Here is a 22,017-nt window from a genome sequence, read left to right on the forward strand (position 1 = left end):
GGTGAGGCTAACTTCAGCTGGGTCACCAGACCACCCACCAGACACTCAGGCATAGTTAATGACCTGGTGGGTGTGGCCACATAAAAACATAATTTTAACAATTTCTGTACACTTTTTTGGAAAACATCTTCCTCCTGGTATAATCATAATACCTGATCATCATGTTTTAGGGGCACCTGTAAAGTTAAATTATGACCCATCAAAATAAAATATTTCCAAAAGATGTTGATCGTCTATAAATAACACTTTTTTCTTCTTCTGAACTATGTTTTCTTTCACGTCAGGATGTAATGATCTAGACTCAAGAGATTAAAATAACCCAGGGGACTTTAATTTAATTGATTTTTCTTTTTCTATAAACCAATACATCCTCTCCCTCACAAATTATGGCAGTGTGCCAGTGATCAGGGGTGTGATTTCAGAAAGAGGCATTGTTCAAAACAAGCCACTCCTGCAAACTTCGGAAGCCAATCTTAGCCAATCAGGATGGAATTTGAAAAATCGGATAGATCCGTCTTAGATCACATGACTACAAAGCTGATTTGTGTGATGTTTGGACAAAATCTGCCATCCAGGGAGTGCGTGTGCAATTTTCAATTAGATCGGGCAAACACCTTTTGCAAGTATCAACTAAGCTCAGATTAGCTGTTCCACAGACGGATGGACACACACACACACACACACACACACACACACACACACACACACACACACACACACACACACACACACACACACACACACACACACTCACACTCACACACACACACACACACACACACACACACACACACGCCAGGGACATGCTGGGCCCCTGATTCAGCCTGGGAAAAAGAGTTGTAGAGGCCCTCATTGCGCGCTATAGAGAGAGATCTCTCTATAGCGCTGCTGCTACTCAAAGATTTGCCATTTCAGATCATGACAAGTGACAAGCCAGTGGGCCAATTATATGAGTTATATTTCGTCATTGTCGGGTGGAGACCTTGTATGTCCAAAACCATTTTAAAAATGATTTAAACTAGTGAAAACAGCCGTGCGAGGCGTTGTGTGCTTGTAGATCTGCTGTTTTCACTACTTTTGTGCGACAGCCTTGTATGATGAAGCAGGGCTTTGCTTTGCGAAAAAAATCACAAATTTGAAACTTGGAGATACAGTACAAGGTTTCTGCCCGACAGTGCCGATTTACTTTGTTGGCCGCCCAGCCCCCAAAATGGCCAGCACGTCCCCTGACACACACACACACACACACACACACACACACACACACACACACACACACACACACACACACACACACACACACACACATATATATAAAATCAGAGCGTAGTTTTAAACCGTTTGAGATTTATTTGGTGTAATGGTGCAACCAGTTATAATTGTGTCACGAGGAAGTCAGACAGTTCTCTCCCCAGAGCGAGCTCAGGAGACACAGACCAACAGTCCAGTGTCGGGGCAGAGGGAACACGGTAGTCCACAGCGGATGTCCTAGAAGAAAGACATTAGTCGTATTGGTACAGTGGTACTAGTAAGTACTATCATTCAGCATTATAGTACTATACAGCATACTTATTGTAAAGATGACAAATGTTCAACCACAGAGTCAGTCGAGTCACATTAGCCACTACACCAGGGTTCCCCAATAGGCGGCCCGCGGGCCATTTGCGGCCCGCGGGGGGCTACAGTTGTCTGGCCCCCACCAACCCCAGTAATAATGGTGGTATACTGTAAGAGCAGCAACAACACTAGTATATCGTTGTTGTTGGGTGGAAACCTTGTATCTCCAAATTTGTACGTTCTTTCGCAAAGTAATGCCCTGCTTCATCATACAAGGCCGTCGCACAAAAGTAGTGAAAACAGCAGATCTACAAGCACACAACGCCTCGCGGTGCGAGGCGTTGTGTGCTTGTAGATCGGCTGTTTTCACTAGTTTAAATGATTTTTAAAATTATAAATGCAAAACGAATGGTTTTGGACATGCAAGATTTTCACCCGACAACGACGATATCTGAACTGTCGCTGGAGTAGCGGGAACGCCACCGTCGCCCCAAGCAATGCTGTGGCCCTCGGCTTGGTACACTAGACATAATTCGGCCCTTGGGGAAAACTAATTGGGGAACCCTGCACTACACCTTTTGCAAATATCAAGCTTTGCAAAACTCACAAGGCTTTGTAAAGACATGCTGTCACTTACAGGAAAGAGGCATAAAAAGATCAAAACAGGTAATGGACCATACGGTACCTGAGAGCAATAACCTCCACGTTATGGATGCTGAGTCTTGCTGAGGGGGAGGTTTCTTGCAGTATGGAATAAACTGCAGGCTTTGCCACTGGAAGACAACAAAGACAAGACTGACTAGGGCTGTCACAATTATTACATAATCGTCTAATCGTGATTTTTTTTTTAAATAATCGTGATTATTTTTCATAATCGTCATAATCGTTTCCATGTTGAAAAATTTTCATATATTTAAAAAAAAAAGTCAAAAATAGTGTAAATAGCAGATCTACAAGCTCACAACATGTCGCATCGCGACGCGTTGTGAACTTGTAGATCGGCTATTTCCACTATCAATGTTCTATCAATGTTCTTTTTGTTGTCAAATATGTTGTCAAATATGTCAGTAATTTCTTTGTATATTTAGGTTATGCCATATCTACCATGTGCAACTTCAAAGCCTAAAAGCCAAACAGAAATCTAATTGTCAACGACAAAAACACAATTAAATCGTTAATCGCAATTATTTGAGTGACAAATAATCGTCATGTAAAATGTCATAATCGTGACAGCCCTAAGACTGACAGTTATAAATTATACAGTAACCTTGAAAATGTCTTTAAAATTCAAAAGCACACATGCACCCTACCTGGTCAAACATACTCTCACACTCACACTCACACTCACACACACGCGCAGGCACACACGAAAGCAAGCACACATTACATTCTAACACACAGAAATCCAATCTGTATGTTTTTTATTTTATTTTATTTTATTTTTAATATATAATATATATATAATAATATATTATCCCCACTCACCTAAAATCCCTTCAGTGTTGGTGCCTGATGGAAACTGTCTCAAGACAGGCCAGAGAAGTTTCTCTCCCTTCCTCTGAGTCTGGTGAAGCAGGATGACGATACGCGTGTCTCCGATTGAAACGTCCATCTCGTTGTCCCTCATAATCAGTGTGACACTGCAAAACAAAGCATCCCAACTTAGGGTACTTTTATTTTTATGGGCCTGACATAAAGTATGTACAATCCAAATGCAATCAAAAACCTAGATTATAGCCTCTTTTCCACTACGAGGTGGAACCAGAACTTTCCAGAACCTGAACCTATTCTTTTGGTTCTAGTTTTACTAAAGTACATTTTGAATTCCGGAATTTTACTACAGAGTATTTCTGCAGTATTGATACTTTTACTTACATAAAAAAAAATACATTGTTCTGCCCTCCAGGCAGTTTGACAGTACATACATAAACTGTCAGAATTGAATTAATGCAGAGGACTTTAATGAGTACAGTACCATGAACAGGATCGTAATAACCAGTGTTGATTTAGTCGACTAAAACTATGACGAAAATTTTTGTCGTCTACGTTTTTTTTTTCACTGACGAAAACTAAATAAAAAACTATGATGACTAAAACTAAGACTACATATATTGACAATTTCGTCAACAAAATAAAAACTAGACTAAAACTTTAGGGAGGGACTAGTGGAGAAGAATTTTATGTTTGGTTGCTTTCAGGTGTTGCACGCTGAAAATAGCAGATCAACAGCTTGTAGATCGGCTATTTTCAGCACGCAACCAAGTGTAAAATCAGTCATTACAATGCCAAAATACATCTTATGATATTTAGTCGACTAAAATTAGACTAAAACTAAAACTGTTTGGGTGACTAAATTATGACTAAAACTAAAAGACATTTGATTCAAAAGACTATGATGACTAAAACTAAATCAAAATGTTCTGTCAAAAACAACACTGGAAATCACTTTTGAATTCATATAAAGGAAGCAATGCAGGCTTTTGGTACCTTCCAGCTGTCGTGTGGTTCTGGCCCCAGTTAAAAGTTGTCACACGCTGTCCGAATCGCACAGTGATGGAGTCGATGTTCACCTCGATACGCTGATTGATGCTGTTAATAACAATCTTCTGGAGGCCCCCCTGCAGTGATCGTCTGAGTTTCCCATTCACAGACAATCCTGGGACGACAGAGGAGATACCATAACTCACAACAACGTCTGGGTTACTGCTGTAAGCATGGTTCCCTACCTGAGGCAGGGACCAACGTCTATTATCCGAAGGATCATGAACTGTTAGTAGCTGGGAAGGAATTTGTCAAAAATTATAAAGTTTGTGCTGACTAGTTTTAGATTTTTGACAGGTATGGGTATGAGGTTTTCAAAAACCTCGCTCCATAGGTCTGTTCTAAATGAATCCAAAATTAGCCTAGATAGGTCAGTATATGCATGGTTGAAACCCCAAATAATTGATAGAAGAGATTTTTCAATTTATTCTGTAACTATTGGGCATGCTAACATAATAATGTTAACATAATAATAATAATAAAGGGAAAAAATTCTTCTGGCAAGGCATAATTTTCAAGATGGCATCCACGATGGATTCATTGCAAATTGACCACTAGAGGGGTGAGCACAACTCGTTTGTGATGTGTTTTTAAAACCCGTATATATACACCATGCCAAAATTAAAAAACTATAGTCACCAAGTGCATAAACTTCCCAGCTAATAGGTAGAACTACTGTATTTAAACACATTCTGTACGAATGTAAGTGCAGGATAATATACTGCAGTGACCTGTGTCGGGATCGTGCAGTAATTTCACAAGTTTGGCACTGACATCGTAACATAGTGGCGTGGTCTGGTTCTCAGCTCCTAACAGAAACTTGTGGTGTAGAGGGACTAGAAAGTATAGATAAAAAGAGAAAGAAAGAAAGAAAGAAAGAAAGAAAGAAAGAAAGAAAGGAATAGATGGATGGATCGAGAGTGAGAGAGATTGCAATAAAAGTTATAACACATACAATTTTGACATTCAATTCCTTTTCAATAATTTGTACCTTTTCACAAGACGCTTGACAAAAATAACTGAGTTATTTCTGTCAAGAAGAAATGCATGAAGCATGAACTGGTCTTTACTCAGACCTTGCAGGCCTGCTGAAGTTTACCGTAGCACAGTGATTCTCAGGCCGCGACCCCTCAAAGTAATCATATTTCAACTGGGGACACCCCACCCTGACAAGCGTTTGACTCGGTTTGTGAGTGACTGTGGCTATAAATATTTTTCATATTTTCACATTTTCAGTTCATGCATTAATGAATGTAAGGCGTGTTTTGACAACTTGAAGCTCATTTATGACTATGAGTTGTTGTATGTCGCTCAATTTATAATTAAGTGTTTTGTGGCTTTTAAATGAAAATCATATTTACATGCCTTTTGTTGTTGTTCTTGTTGGTAGTGGTGGTGCTTGATTATTATCATAGCTATAGTCAGCCTCAGCTGCAGGTACAACATCAAAATCAGCATGGTCCATAGCTGTAACCAAAGAACAAACTGTATTACAAATAGCCTGACTGCAAGCGTCAGACTCAATCACACACTTCGTTTTGGGATTGAGTCTGAGCCTGGGGACGGAGATTCTACTTCAGCGGTGGCGGGGTAAAGCCTATTGACGTCACACACACACACACACACACACACACACACACACACACACACACACACACACACACACACACACACACACACACACACACACACACACACAGCCCCGTGTGTCGCCGACGGCGACGTGGCGTGACATTGCAAAAATACGTTATTTCTCATAACATATTATATGACTGCATGTTTACGTTAGTGCAAAATGGTATTAAAACGTAATGAAATGGCACTATTGTATAGTTTATTAAAAGAATTCGAGTCGAATCTGACTCCGCCATGACAGTTTTCACGGACCAATCAGAGTCCACTAGCAGCTCACGTGGGCAGAAGAGCACCAATCAGAGTCCACTACGGACTCTCACGTGGGCAGAACAGCTCCGAAGGGAGGGGGCTGGGACCGGACCAGCCTACCACGTGCCTCAAGTCTACAGCCCTGATTGGCCCATTCAATTCGCCCGCTCTTTAGGCGAGCTTGAAATAAAATAAAATATCTCCGGGTTCAGTCCACACTACACACCACCCACCAACAGGGGGTGGTGATGTGCGGACTGATTTATCAGGCTATATTACAAAAACCTTCTATTAACTTACGTATTTTAGAATGATTCCTTGGACGATTTCCGCACAAGTGCTATAGCTTCTCAAGAGCCAGTGAGCCACACACATGTTTGACACAAATACATACTGTAATGAGTCTGAACTGAATGTTGAGTGCATTGAGGGATGCTTGCCGGCTATATAACCAACCAGAACCAAGTTTTGTTTTCAATTAATCTATCATGGTTAAAATGGAGTTTGAAGTTAAACAATGGGTTTATCTTTGTTCTGTCAGTTCAGTACTCCATCCTATGGGTGGCGCTACTGCGGTGCCCAGATCGCAGAAACGTCTCACGTTAGCTCCCGAAGGGCAATTTCATTGGCCGGAGGGCATGTCACTCATGTTGAGGGCGTCGCCCCTACAAAACCGGTGACATCCTGTCTATCCTCCTCTTTTTCTCTTTCTGCCTGCCTGACGCAGACGCGAACTCACAAGCTCCTACCAACAACGTGCCTACATCGTCAAGAAGATATAACCGTTTCGGAGACAACCGACTCGGACGACAGAGGAGTTGTCACCCGGTTCCGAAACCCTTCTTCCATCGTTTTACTACTTCTACTTAGACTCAGTGAGTTGTTCCAGCACTGTGTTGTTAGCTAGCTCTAGCCACCATGCTAACTAGCCACGAAGCTAATCTCCTACGCAGTTGCTTTCATTACTACTAGGCCAGCGTGCTAACAGTAGCTTCAGTCATGAGTGCTCGCAAACATCGCTTTACCGACGCCGTGACTCCGTGTGAGACCACCGATTGCAAGTTCTTCATCGCTCCAGACGACCCGCACAAGCAGTGCATGAAATGTCTGGATTGGTCTCACCTAGTGCTGGGCATGGACGAGGAACCAGAGTGTCTCCTCTGCCGCTCGATGCCGCTACAGTACAGAGAACTACGATCCAGGAGTCCTGGCTGAAACACGAAGACCCTAGCAAGCTGCCGTTCTCCACGGAGTTTGTGGGAGGACGGGAAATGGATCTCCAGATGCCCCAACATCAGCCACTCCCTAGCCACCACTCTGCAAGTACAAACTTAAGAACCCAAGTGGTAAAGGCCCTTTTATCCTCTCCGGGGAGCGGTCCCATGTTAGAGGATACTTTCCACCTACACATGTCCAAATCCACCAGGGAAGCCTACAGAGCCGCCAGCCACGTCACAAGGGATTTGAACGCGGCCGGTCTCCTGGTGGCCTCAGTCAGTCTCAGGAGATGTCTAAAAGTGTGTCGCAGAAACAGACAGCAGAGATCATCGCTTCACAGACAGTGGAGAACCTTGCTTCTCTGGACCTGGTCGTGGACATGAATTTCATGCCCTGGCCTGGGCGGGCCGGGTCATGGATCACTCGATGCAACAAGAGACGGCCAGGTGGCTTCACCTCACACAGTTTGAGAAGAAGTCACCTGAACAGGAGGCCCTGCAGAAGCTCCCCAAACACCACCGTGCATGTAAAGAAAGATTTAAATGTGCAGTCTGCTCCGGTGTTATCACACACTCTGCTAAAAACGCACACACACAGTTCACACATCCCTCCACGCGAGGGCAGCCCAGATCTTTCTCTGTATCATCAGTGTATTCCAGGGCTAGTGGATCGCTCTTTTCCAAAGTTGCTAAATCCTTTGCTAAAGGTAAAACCCATGAGCCCACACGGGACCATCTTACAGCGGTTTGTCGAAAAGGATAGCGGATCATGTGACCGGCCCGACGCCATCCTGCAGCCCCACCAAGTGGCTGCGCCCGTCACCGAAGACTCTATCTTACAAGGGTTTGGTTGCGAGGGCGCGTGCGCCTCGGAGGCGTTCATTTCGGTCCACGTCCGCCCCCCGCCGGGCGGAGCTTCCGCCTTCGGCGCTTCTGCCCGCCCGGACACTTGCGGCTCCACGCGCTTGCGTCACGGAGCCCGTGCACTTCCGACGCCATCACGCAGAGACGTGTTGACGGAAGTGCCCTCACCGCCAGGGCGCTCGATATGCGTCTCATCACTTCGCTTTCCCTCTTTACACTCCGCTCGCAATGGAAGAGATGCAATCCCAACCGTTGGATTTATCGCACAGTAACCAAGGGCTACAGAATAGAGGTCTTCGGACCTGCCCGAGATCCGAAATTACCCGCGATCCGAACCGCCCCGAGCCGGGTAACGGGGCCGTTTTCGAGCTTTTACCGCGGGGCGGGCCGGGGCCGGGGCCGTCTGCCCCGGTTCCCCGGGTATCTCCTGTTACCCGAGTGGAGCCGAGACAGGCCGAGATTGAAGTGAAAGCGAACGCAACAACTGCACCAAATAGATAACGCCACACGATGGCACTAAAGATGCAGCATGTAATCTGTTGCATTGGATTTGGTTGTGAGAACTGACTCACTCAGTCACAACAACACTGACTGTATCAGTTGGATTGTTATTATTATCAAAGATATTAACGTAACGTTTTGGTTAACGGTTTACAATGGAGTTGTCATTGCGTGTTGTCATGCTCTGCAGAGCAAAATGGACACTCAAAGCAGAAAGATATAATGAACAACACATGCGACAGAAAACGATAGCATTAGCATTGGCTAGCCAAAGAAGAAGGAATAAAAACATGGATTTATTTGTATTTACAAACTGTCCGCATTGACTTACTGGTCTGGGAAAAGATCATCTTTTGGCGAGAGGCACAGCGCCGCTGACAGCAACAGCAGCACCGTGGCGACGTTAGGTAAGAAATATGTCTGATACAACTCTTAATATAATAACGTTGGCATTCTTTCATTTCGGGGCGACAGGTTCGGGTCTCGGATCTCCCGTTCTGCTCGGGTTTCGGATCCAATTTTTCTAATAACAGGCGGGGCCGTTCGGATCGGATCCATCACGTCTCGGGGCTGATCGGGTAACGGTTCTCAAATTCCAAATGATAGACGGGGCCATATGGGTCCGGGTCCATTTCCCCCGGGTCCTTTTGGGTTCGGGTAGTTCAAATTGGACCCGTGAAGACCTCTACTACAGAATACAATTCGACAGAAAGCCCCCACTGTCTTCCAGGGTTATCTTCACCAGAGCCAAGGACCATCAGGCCACGGCTCTGGAGGAGGAAATACAGTCCCTTCTCCGGAAGGGCGCCATCAGAGAGGTCTCACGGACGGAAATCCGCCTAGGGTTCTACTCAAAGTATTTCCTCGTGCCGAAAAAGAAGGGGGGCTGTGGCCCATACTGGACCTACGCGGTCCCTCATGGTCTTCAAGTTCAAGATCCTCTGAAGGATGCGTACACGAACGTCTCAATCTATCCCCCGCATCGCAAATTCCTGAGGTTCGCTTTTCAAGGGAAAGGTGTACGAGTACGCCGTTCTCCCTTTCGGCCTGTCGGGCTGGGGTGCGACCATGGATGGCCGGACGGCCAGGGGTCTGGATTCTGTTATGCAGAAGCACCACATCAACTACCTGGAACTGATGGCAGTGTTCCTGGCACTCAGGCACTTCGAGCCATCTATCCGGGGGTGTTACGTCCTACTCAGGACCGACAACACCGCCACGTGTGTTATGTCAACAAACAGGGGGGGCTACGGTCACAGAGCCTAGACAGGCTGGGCCGCGAGCTGGCTCTTTGGTGTTCGGAACACCTGCGGTCGGTCAGAGCCAGAACAGCTGCCCGTTGTAGTGAGGGGATTAAGGGGAGCAAATGCTAATTTCGTGCAATTTTGACTTAAAGCGCGAAATTTTGCACAGATGTAGCCCAGGGCTTGCTCTAATGATTTAGCTAGGGCGCCCAAGTCTGCGACCTTCGGGGTCGCCACAGCGGCCAAATCAAGTTGGGCTCACATTGACTTTCTATACAGGAGGAAAATACCCAGAATTACTTTTTTTTTCTGGGTATTTAAGGAGGATCTGAGGGGTCTAACTAGGGGTTTGTCATCATGCTGAATCCATTGCAGGCATTTGTTTTGCACAAAACACATTCTGTGGGCTAAAAATGGCCTCAGAAAACAATACACGTATGGGTGCGTTTTCATGTTAGTCAGAGGCCTTAGGGTTTTTTTTTCTCGTGCTAATCAGTCTAAAAGTTCAAAATTTTGCACAGATGTAGCTCAGGGCATGCTCTAATGATTTAGCTAGGGCGCCCGAGTCTGCGACCTTCGGGGTCGCCACAGCACCAACAAAACTCTGAAAAGTGATGACTCATCACTTTTCATCACTAAAGTCGATGGGAGCCCAACTTGATTTGGCCGCTGTGGCGACCCCGAATGTTGCAGACTCGGGCGCCCTAGCTAAATCATTAGAGCATGCCCTGAGCTACATCTGTGCAAAATTTTGAACTTTTAGACTGATTAGCACGAGAAAAAAAAAACCCTAAGGCCTCCGACTAACATGAAAACGCACCCATACGTGTATTGTTTTCTGAGGCCATTTCTAGCCCACAGAATGTTTTTTGTGCAAAACAAATGCCTGCAATGGATTCAGCATCATGACAAACCCCTAGTTAGACCCCTCAGATCCTCCTTAAATACCCAGAAAAAAAAGTAATTCTGGGTATTTTCCTCCTGTATAGAAAGTCAATGTGAGCCCAACTTGATTTGGCCGCTGTGGCGACCCCGAAGGTCGCAGACTCGGGCGCCCTAGCTAAATCATTAGAGCAAGCCCTGGGCTACATCTTTGTAAAATTTCGCGCTTTAAGTCAAAATTGCACGAAATTAGCATTTGCTCCCCTTAATCCCCTCACTATTGCCAACAAAGGGCATTTTGTTGGCAAGGGAATTAGAGACAGACAGAACATGAAATTTCAATATCTGAGTGGTTGTTTAGGCTAAAACCTGTATAAAACCGTATTATGGACCAATATTTATATAAAATATATTAGAGATATGCCGGTGATCGGCTTTGATCGGTAAGTCTTAGAGTTAATGATTTTTTTTTTCTTTCTTTTTTTCTGGAATACACACTGGGAACCAAGACCACAAAACAAGAAAAAAACAGGTCCACGCACACGACGTGGACCTGTCCCTCACGCGAGGATACCACGCTCCTCATCCTGCCGACAACGCCAGATTGTAGTGAGACGCGGAAGCGGGGATTGAACCCGGGACTCCCACTCGCCAGTCCAACGCACAACCAGTCGTGCCAATAGGGCTGAGCCCGGTTAGCAGGGCTGTTGTCGTTGGTTCATGGCTGGTACTAACTGTGGGGGCTACACTAACATTTCAATTCCAATTCCCTGTGTCACCTGGATGCTCAATTGCTCATTGATGCAGTTCCTTATTCTTTCAATTAGAGAAAAGGACACCAAAATTACAAAAGCAGGACAGGGTATTGTTAGCATAAAGGTGGGCCAAAGCGGTAGCACATAAAATGACAGGTTGGAAATTGGAATTGGGCTAATGGCATAGAAAACGTACTACTACCTAATGGCTTTTTGGCTTTCATTCTCCTAGATTTCTTTTGAAGAGCTGGTGCAGATTGCACGACGCGGGTAAACTTAGTGACACTTGGTGAAGATTGGATGACGCGGGTAACTTGAGGGATACTTGCTGAAGATAAGAGCATGTAGTCTGGAAGACAAAGAATATTGTATGTAAAATAACACGGCTTAGAAAACGTAAACTACAACCTGGTGAAGACCCTAGCAGGACTGGGATGACAGGATAATGACTTGGTATAGACTGTTCAATCTCCAGATCCGCAAAGCCGTAATCATCTGGAAGACAAAGAATATTGTTTAACAATTGTTTTGTAACCATTTTCAATCTGGCATCCCTATTTTGGACATGCGCAATAGTTATTGCGAAATAAGCATACAAACACAAACTGAACGGTAAATATGCATTTTGAAAACATGACATTTACTTTATTACTTTCACCATAGTATGCATTATATATTTCTGCAAAATGGGTGACTTCCAACACGACCGAAGTGTTGGAATAGGCCGAACAAAATGCAAAGTACCCCTTCGTGAATTGTTGTGCTGGGATGAATTTGCCAAAATAGCAAATCGCTTTGCGACGCGCGTTGTATGGCTGCTTGCTTGTTGATAGATATTTTACTGTTGGATATCTTACATCATATTAACCAGTGGAGGAAGAAGTACTCAAATGTTTTACTTAAGTAAAATTATCAATATTCTGTTCCAAGTAAAAGTCCGGAATTCAAAATGTACTTGAGTAAAAGTACAAAGGTATTGGTATCAAAAAGTACTCAAAAGTATACAAATCTTTTGAAAATCGCTCAGCTATTTTCAAATGATGGAAAGTATATAGGGCTGAAGTGGTTAGTGTATGTTTTTTTTATAATAATTAAAATTTACAAAGTAACTAGTAAGGGCACAGTCACGCCGCACTTTTATTCTACTTATGAAGGTGGATTCTGCATGCATTTCAAGGGAATGGAGTGGTTTGCTGCCATTTGCGGAGTTCTGCAAAAAAGAACCTCTCCATTCATTCCCATTGAAATGCATAGTAGGCAGAATCCGCCCTCATAGGTAGAATAAAAGTGCAGTGTGACCGTGCCCTTAGGGTGGAATTGGTGACATACCGAAATATGTGACCATCTTGTGGACTTCACATAACGTAGTGTAAAATAATATGCAATATATTATTCTTGATTCGAAGTAATAATTAATTATTACTTTTTTAAGGAGTAATATGTAATGAGTAACATATTACTCTCCTGAGTAATATTGCCAAACACTGGTGACGTCTACAATATATTATTCTTGATTCGAAGTAATAATTAATTATTACTTTTTTAAGGAGTAATATGTAATGAGTAACATATTACTCTCCTGAGTAATATTGCCAAACACTGGTGACGTCTACACGATTATCACGTTATATGTGGCGGCGTTACAGCGTTACGGAGACCAGTTGAAATATTATTTCAACGCCGTCATGCTGGAGTGAGTGTGAGCGAGTGAGCAGAAATTTGAGTATTTGGAATTCAGTTCAAAGGACACGAGGGGCACGATAGTGTTCTACATGCAGTATGTAAACATACTATACCATCAAGTAAGAACGATGAAAATGGGAACACTTGTCCTCCAAATCCACGAGACTGCGTGCCATGGCTTGACCCACCCCCTCCTGATGACACCGGCACCTCTCCTTCCTTGGGTTTATGGAGAACCTGTGTGTTCTCCCCCGGTGGCTTGGTGACCACCATGGAGGTGTGTGGCGTCACAAAGCTGTACTTCAGAGACAGCTCCAGGACCTCTTTCTTCACGTTCTCCTTCTCAGCACCAGATAACTGCAACCTATAGTAGAAACACGATGATGTCACAATGTGTTGTAAAGTTGACGCATGATTGTAAATGAAAAATTACACTTACACTCAGTAAAACTCAGAGTAACCAGATCGCTCGCCCTCATTCCTTTCTGCCGACCTCACGCCGTTCTTGCATTCTTGTATTTGATTTACTGAGGATAAGGTTATAACTTTAGGATTAGACATAGTTTTACTGAGGTTAAGAATCTTAACCTCAATCCTAAAGGTATAATTTAAGATTAGGAATAGGATTTGGTTTTGGCACCGTTTTACTGAGGTTAAGGTTAGGAATAAGGTTAGGTTTAACCGTTTACAGTAGGCATAGTTTACCGAGGTTACTTTTAGGAATTCCAGGGAGAGACCGTTCTACCGTTCCACCGGATAGACACCTAGGCGACTGTGTTTTGGGGCGAGTGTTCTGGTATTCAAACTCAGAATGTGCCAATGATTAAAATAGGTTATAAGACGGCATATTCACTCTTTGTCCAGGAGCTGTTTCACTGTGAGGTATGCCCAGACCCTCTGGAGGTGGTCAGAGCTGGTTCCAGTGGACTCCAGCCTCCTGTCTTTCTCAGACTCAAACTCCATCTGTATGCTTTTCTATGATTATCAAAATGTATCCTTGTGTCAGAACAGTTATTGTCAAAGACGTACTGTACGTGTTAACAGTAGCAGATTTACGTTATCATTTTCCACAGTATGACAGAGTATACTGTAAGTTAAGCATAAGAATATAACTGTATGTAAGTTGTGTCCAAAAGCAGTAGGTAATGCCTAAATGTTAACTTAATCCTTCAGTAGGCTACTAGTCCTACTTGATTAATGGGGCGCTATTGCAATTTCAACAGCATTATCCCGATAAATTTGTTGTAGGGCTAGGAGCCATGAAACAGCAATCTTCTGGGTGTCTGAAATGCTGACATTGTTGTGTGTTTTATATGATATCATATGATATTTGTATCATATTTTCAGTGAAAGTTTCCCAGAATAGGGGCAAAACCTTTTTAAGGACAACTTTGTTTTTTTTACATCAAGGGTTGATATTTTTTATTGTAATTAGAGAAAAGAAAAGATGAGTGTTACAATGTTTTCAATTACTGCTTTCTATCGTTTTAGCGAGTGGAAGTGGCTAAATGTGTATTTTTAGACACAATAAGCCAGCGACTTCTTTATTACTGTTTACAGTAACACTTCTAGCCCTGATAAGTCCCATCAAAAAGTTCATTGTCATTTTCTCCCTTTGGGCTCTCCTTACCGATAGGGCAACGACCCGTGGATCAAACGTTTCGATGTTGTTGTCTGTGATCTGACCAGCCACCACGATTTCAGAGCCATTGTAATACTGGCTGAAGTTGGTCTTGGTTAGATTAGTCCCACCAACATAGATCATTATCACATCTGTCAATAAGGGATTGGCAACCTCTTCATAGAAACCCTGGTGAAATATAAGATTATAGTTTGCAATTTCCTTAACATTCAGTCTTGATGCTGCTGCTACTGGAAATGTAGAAATGAATACTAACAACAATGACAGTTAGAAGTGTAGTCTAGTAACTCTACATCGAACACGAATTTAGAAGGAAATTAAATGAAATATCTCTCAACCTGCAGCTGCAAGTCAGCATCTGAATCCTCGTAAATCCGTCGCGCCGCACCGTTGTTATCCAGTGACATCTTCTCCAGGAATTCAAAATTGACATCAAATCCAAAACCAAGACAGTAGAGCGGGTATTTCTCATTTATGGCCTTTCTTACATTTGCCTGTATTCTTTCAAGATTCGTCTCCCCTGTAGTGATAACCAACATTACTTGAAAACCGAGGAACCGTTTGTTTAGTATGCTATTATTATCCATAAAGAAATGAAATCAGATAGAATCATCATTATCTAGAGGGTGGGGTTTGGTTGATTACAGGGGGGTGGGGGTTATTACCTGAGGTTGGATCACCATCAGTGAGAAGTATAAGCAGAGATGCAGAGCCTTCTCTGGGGTGTCGTTTCAGCATTTCTGCACCCTGTAACACTGCAGCGTTGATATCTGTGGCTGTAAAACACAATCACATGTCATTGCCATTCTGATTCTTGTATCATTTCACAAGCTCTGACAGCTACAGAGTGTATGCAGTAGATCAGAACCCTTACCTCCTGCATCTTGGATGCGCCGTGCAAACTCTTTGGCAGCGGCCAGGTTTTTACTATTGGCCGGGGAGAGTTCTCTTTTCCAGGTAGAAATCCTGCTGTCAAAAGTGATCAAACCAAAGTAATCTCCTTCTGCCAGGTCTCCCAAGATGTGTAGAAGAGCAAGACGGGTCTGAGCAAATTGATCATTTCGTAAATTAGAAGAACTTCATACATTTTGATTGTCAACATTTCATTTATCTTAACAGGCCAACAGTAAGCTCTTGTATCCTTGTAAATGTAGCCAAACATAAACACTGGACCATACCTGTTGCATTTTCTTGCCATGCATGGAGCCACTTCGATCAATGATGAATACAACATTCTTTGGTATGCGGGCGAGACCACTTGGGGCAAAGTGATGGACAAAATACCCACCAGACACCTTTGCAGGTGGGAAAAGAACGGGGGGAAAGCTACCGTCAGTAGACTGCACATGACAAGAAATCTCACTTAGAAATTCCTACTACTATATCAGCTGCAAGTGGAGTGTTATCAGGGCAGTTAAATTAGCCTGCAAAAAAAGTGTCTGGTGTTCATTTCAAGACAGTCGATCAGTCCTCTTTCTCTGTTCTGTATCTTGCAGTGAGAATGGAGCTGTACCACACAGCTGGACACACTGATTTGACAAAAGTAAGTGTAAGTGTAGAGCTGAACCAGGCTTAAGCTCCTGTTTATGTTTGAAGTTCGATTCCTCTATAGCATACATGGGCAACTGGCGGGCCGGGGGCCACATGCGGCCCCCACCTTCACTTAATGCGGCCCGCAGGTTAATAGCAGAATACTGATACATTATTGATTTCAGCTGTTACAATTCCATTTCCAACCATGCAAACATGACTCGCTTTAATTACTTCAGTCTATATTAGTAGCGTAATGACTAGTCTTTTTTATGTCCAATATATTTGCATTTAAGTTCACAAAGTTAACATAGGAAGAACATATAAATGCATTTGAAATTACATTACATTTTTACTTTTCAGGATTCCAAAAAAAAAAAATAGGATTCCAATTCAAAAATAGCAAAAATAGCAGATCTACAAGCTCAAAACATGTCGCACTGCGACGCGTATATGCATTGTGGCCCTCTGGAGTTAATGTGAAAATATAGTGGCCCTTTCCATCAAAGTTGCCCACCCCTACTTACGTTGACATTAAATGTAGCTTCAGCCAGTACAAACCATCTGGAGTCATCCATCCAATCCTACAGTGAACTTCTTTATACACGTACAGAATTTTACCATCAGTTTAAGACAGGATCATCTGCTGCACTGTGGATGTTGGGCACTGATGTCAGTCTCTCCATACCTTGATGTCTCCCAGTGAGGCGTCCCTGTTGACATCGTAAGAAATAACCAGATCTCCGTTCATTCCCTGCGGTCCACAGCTGTCACACATGATCTGTTGTTGCTCTGTAGGGTAAAAATGCACCCAAGCCTGGGAGCAGGATACATCAATCAGTTTCCTGTAGCAAGACATTCTTCACATAGTGTATATGAATCTTGCACAAATGAATAGTAATTTAGATTGACTATGAACTTGAGATATATTTAACTATAAAGTACAACCTTGAAACTTGAACCTTGCATTATTACCCTCCTTAGAGTAGAGTACATATTTAGAACAATCTAATAAAAGTGTACATTGCTGAATGATAGACACATTATATTGTCATTAAAGAGAATTTCTGAAACCAATTCTTTGCTTAGCATACAGTAGTAACCAATATTACCCAGTTTGTAAAATTATTCTTTTTTTTTTACACATGTAAAATAATTGTGTTACATATTGTGTTACTTTAGCCTATATATATATATATATATATATATATATATATATATACCGTAATTGCCGGACTATTAGCCGCGGCTTTTTTCCCATGTTTTGAACCCTGCGGCTTATACAACGGTGCGGCTAATATAAAGATTTTTACAGCCACCGGCCAGTTAGTTTGTTTTACAATGGTCTTTAACAAGGATTTATATATAGATTTATACAGCTAACGGCCACCAGGGGTGCTCTAGCGGGAAGCAGGAAGGACACCTGCGGCTTATAGTCAGGTGCGACTTATATATGTAAACATTTTTTATTTTTTCTAAATTTTGCTGGTGCGGCTTATATTCAGGTGCGGCTTATAGTCCAGCAATTACGGTATATATGTATGATATTACCCAACACTGGTACTGTAACAAAATATTGTATAATGTACTGCACTGGACAGCCACATTACCTGATTGTCAGCATGTGTTTTTGTAATGGCATTGGCTAGAGCGTTGGTACTTAGTCCTCCCTTAACCTGGACAAAGGTAATGCCTGGCTTCTCATTGATGTATACATCCATCTGGCATTGAAAACAAACAGAACATACGTGTGTTGAGTGATAGAACCAAGGACAAACTGTATGAGTTACAACAGTATGTTCACAATGGCGACTTGATTCGTATGACCAGGGGTGTCGCACCAAATTCTGGGCCCTGGGTACAAGGATTCACTGCGGGGCCCCTGTGCTTTAACTATTGAAAAATAGCAGATATACAAGCTCACAGCGCGGCACCGAGTGCCACGCTGCGAGCTTGTAGATCTGCTATTTTTGAAAAATCATGAAAATCTTTGAATATTTTACCTACCTATACCTATGTTTCTATGTCAGTGGAGCTCAAACCTTCTCATGTGAAGGACCCCCAAAATGATATGTATTTGGCCAGGGAACCCCATCTCAAAATATTGAGTTCCAGGGACCCTCCAGAAGCAAAATTTGAGTTACAAATGTTCGCTTAAAAAATACATATATTCAAAGATTTGCACACATTTTCACGACTTTTCAAAAATAGCAGATCTACAAGCTCGCAGCGCGGCAGATAGTTATTAGGGCCCCTCCACCTTGGGCCCCAGTAACTCAGTCCCACTTTCCTACCCCTTGTGACGCCCCTGTGTATGACTGACTCTTACTGTATGACTCAATCCCATTCACCTTGAAGTCTTTGACAGGCTGCATGGGTCGGGCGTGGATCTGCAGCTCATATTTGCCCAGCGTGCGTTTCAGGAGCTCCTCGTATGTGAGTTCAAAGGTCACCTTCTGGTGGGCAGCCACCGTCACAGAGGTCTTAAACTCCTCCAGTGTTCTCCCCACAGAGCTGTAAAGACACATCTCGTTTTTATACTTTTAAAACACATCACATCAAGGTCCATTATTTGTTCTGCATTTGAGCCGCGGACCACCATTTGATGAGATTTAGCCTCTCAGACCCAAAACGTAGAATATTTTGTTGTTAATTGTCCACAATTCCATGCTGTATTGATGGTACCGTAGGAGAGGTAACAGGTAAACGTTGATCAGAATAACACATTTTCAACATTCTCTAATTGTGTAGACTTCTTGTAAATTCATTAATGCAGCTGTTAAACAATAATTTTAACTCTTGAGAGCGTAAAATGAAACCAAATGGTTCCATTTACCCTCTCAAGGGTTAAAGATCTATAAGGGTCCATTTAGTGACCAACTCTCCATCATTTAGCTGGGGACCACCTGGAACCCCCTCAGGGACCACTGATGGTCCATCTTTCACCACAGGTTGAAAACCACTGTTTTAAAACATGAATGTTTCTATATTTCACACTGGAAATGCACAGATCCATCATTGACCTACCTGACCATCCCAGCACTCTCCCCTCGGGACACAGCCTCGGTGTACTGCTGTTGTGCTTGCTCCTTGGCTTTCACAACACCATCGTACATCTGGCCTTCAATAAGCCTGAGAAATACCAACAGTGAAAGAGCTGAAGTCTCGTTTATACTCATTACTGGGATCAATGGGCTTTGCACACCCGGTCTCGTCTAGAGGTATACTTTGTCGTACTGAAGCATCACTCACCGGAAATTACTTTTTCCCCAACTACAAAAGTTGGATCGTTTCGTCTGGTCACTAATGATGCTTTTATCTAAATATTAAAGCTTGTATAGATTATGTCAGTTTCAGTATTTGTGCCAGCCAAATCCTTCATTTAAATGTATGTTTGTTTTTATTGTGTTGCCTTCTTTCCCAGGTCCCTATCCCTATGTCAAGAGGTCTACCTTGTTGAATAACGGTTTAACAAAAATGTTAGTATCTTTTCTTGAGACCCACATTCTGAACTTGCTGATGAAGGCATTCTTAGGGATCCTGACTTGGAAATTGATTTCTTTGGGTGCGTCCACACGGTTGACAACTCGGCTGGTGACGACAGTGGTGGCGTAGCGACTGGTCACAGTGGAGTTGATGTGGAAACTGTAGATGTCCCAATCCTCCTGGAAATAGACATACAGTACACCACATAACACAGCCTAAAGGTGGTTGCACACTGCTGCGTTTTTCGTTGCGAAATGCGTTTTTCAGGGCAAGGAGAGAGAGAGAGATAGAGAGAGCAAGGGACCGAGTGGTGCGCGAAACGGGCGGCAGTGTGCAAACGTGACTGACATAACGTGAGGTTGATTTTTTTATTTGCGTGCTCCGAAATTCAGTCCGATATTCGGCACGAAAAACGCAGCAGTGTGCAACCAGCTTAACTGACCACTGACCAGAACCTGACTACAGACTTAAGTGAGCGGTGCTTTTTATTAAGCGTCCAGTGAAGCTTGGCCAAATATCAATGAACCAAGTGTGTGACGGACATACATACAGACAAAGCCTGATGTTGGATCGGTTAGCATCACTCAAAAAGGAATGTGGTTGATGTCAGTCCCGCAGAGCTTGGCATTGGCCAAGCTTCGCAGGACGCTTAATGAAATTAACTCATAAAAGCCACCGCTCACTTCAACACTGGGTGTGATTTTGGGTGTGAACTTTCAATTGCCTTCCACAAGATAGGCCTGCAAATTCATATACTCCTGCTTTCAACACACGCACGCACGCACGCACGCACGCAGCCACGCACACACCCACACACAGAGTATTTAACAACAGTCAGCAGGTCCTTCACCTCTGTTGTGGTGTTTGTCAAAGAGACATAGTTCACTGTCAGTGTTGAAACAATTTACTGCTAAAGAAAATGTCTAAAGTAAAGTCACAGCACTGAGAAAAGCTTGAATCACTTTCAACTGAGCTCAACCCTTGTCCATATAAAACAAAAACACAGCACACACACACACACACACACACACACACACACACACACACACACACACACACACACCTTTTCAGAAGGTTCAACTTTGATCTGTTACGTTACACTGCTATGTCACATACTAAATATTCTTACGATGTTAACAGTTGCAGTGCTTCTCTCTGTCATTTCAGCACACCCCCAATACATATATGTCATTTATCACCTACCTTGACTGGTGCTGCGGTTGCAAAAGCCAGCAACCATCCAAGAAGGGTGAGTCGCACCACTCTCTCCATGATGGTCTCCACACAAAATGATGCCTGGATGTTCAAGCTGCCTTTTAAACTCAGATGATCCAGAAGTTCTTAAAGGGACAAACCCTCGTTATGTGATTCCTCCTTTTTTCACTCTCTCTCTCTCTCTCTCTCACACACACACACACACACGCACACACACACACACACACACACACACACACACACACACACACACACACACTCAGATAGGCTGTCTGTTTACGTAATCTTTTTGTCATTTCTCATCAGCCTTCACTTGCATGACTAACAGGTCGTTTTGACCTGTTTTTGAGATTTAGAAATGGAATTGGATTGCTCAGGAAACACTCAAAACATTTTATTTCATATTTACCAAACGTCTCAAATGGTAGAAGGGAAAATTACTCAGCAAACCCAAACCACCTCAAAATCTCAAAATCAGGCTCAGTCATGCAAGACGTGTTAATTAGGCAGAATGTTTGTATTAATTGGTTCAAACTTCTTTGAACCTCAGAAGTCCCTAACTCAAGCCAGGAATCAGCAATTGTGAATAGTGTTTATCAAATCAGGACCATGGTATCTCTAAAAATAAAAAATAAAATCACACCTATGTGTGTAGTGAGCGGTGCTATTTATGAGTTAATTTCATTAAGCGCCCACACAGATTGGCCAATGTAGCCCTGAGCACACAACAATCTTAGAGGGCTTTGTCCCAATCATGCAGGCCAGATATAGGCCACGCTACAGAGACCGGACATTTAGTGGGCGTACTACAAACTTTGATCGCTTTGTGCCAAGATGTAGGCCAGATGTAGGCCAAGGTTCGCGTCCTGGACAAAGCCAGATGTTGGAGCTTAGCTCCTTCCGGGAGCACCTCTCAATAACCTTTCTCTTGTTAAATGCACAGACAGTATAAGAAAAATACATGACAGAACTTTAGTATCAAGCAAAAATGAGTTTATTGTTTCTGTCATCAAGTA

General features: G+C 43.1%; 1 protein-coding gene across 3 annotated transcripts; it reads right to left on the bottom strand.

Annotated features, from left to right (window-relative positions):
* Window positions 1–1,327: 1,327 nt before the first annotated feature.
* Window positions 1,328–21,140, bottom strand: LOC308287780 (inter-alpha-trypsin inhibitor heavy chain H3-like). 3 transcript variants are annotated; one of them, XM_080729037.1, is made up of 20 exons: window positions 20,990–21,140; window positions 19,805–19,965; window positions 19,328–19,432; window positions 18,652–18,814; window positions 17,911–18,021; window positions 16,989–17,117; window positions 15,949–16,065; window positions 15,645–15,813; window positions 15,436–15,546; window positions 15,109–15,290; window positions 14,759–14,938; window positions 13,982–14,103; window positions 13,242–13,492; window positions 11,648–11,794; window positions 5,464–5,565; window positions 4,830–4,934; window positions 4,045–4,213; window positions 3,043–3,197; window positions 2,243–2,330; window positions 1,328–1,488 (listed from the first exon to the last, which is right to left on the bottom strand). In XM_080729037.1, the coding sequence occupies exons 1-20, from the start codon at window positions 21,056–21,058 to the stop codon at window positions 1,374–1,376; spliced, it is 2,751 nt and encodes a 916-aa protein (XP_080585163.1). In that variant the 5' UTR covers window positions 21,059–21,140; the 3' UTR covers window positions 1,328–1,373. The 3 variants fall into 3 exon arrangements, with proteins under 3 accessions (XP_080585163.1, XP_080585162.1, XP_080585164.1); XM_080729036.1 differs by having other exon boundaries at window positions 11,645–11,794; XM_080729038.1 differs by lacking the exon at window positions 11,648–11,794 and adding an exon at window positions 11,854–11,940.
* Window positions 21,141–22,017: the final 877 nt, after the last annotated feature.

The sequence above is a fragment of the Nannobrachium achirus genome, assembly GCF_963921795.1.
Source record: "Nannobrachium achirus genome assembly, chromosome: 6".
Lineage (NCBI taxonomy): Eukaryota > Metazoa > Chordata > Actinopteri > Myctophiformes > Myctophidae > Nannobrachium > Nannobrachium achirus.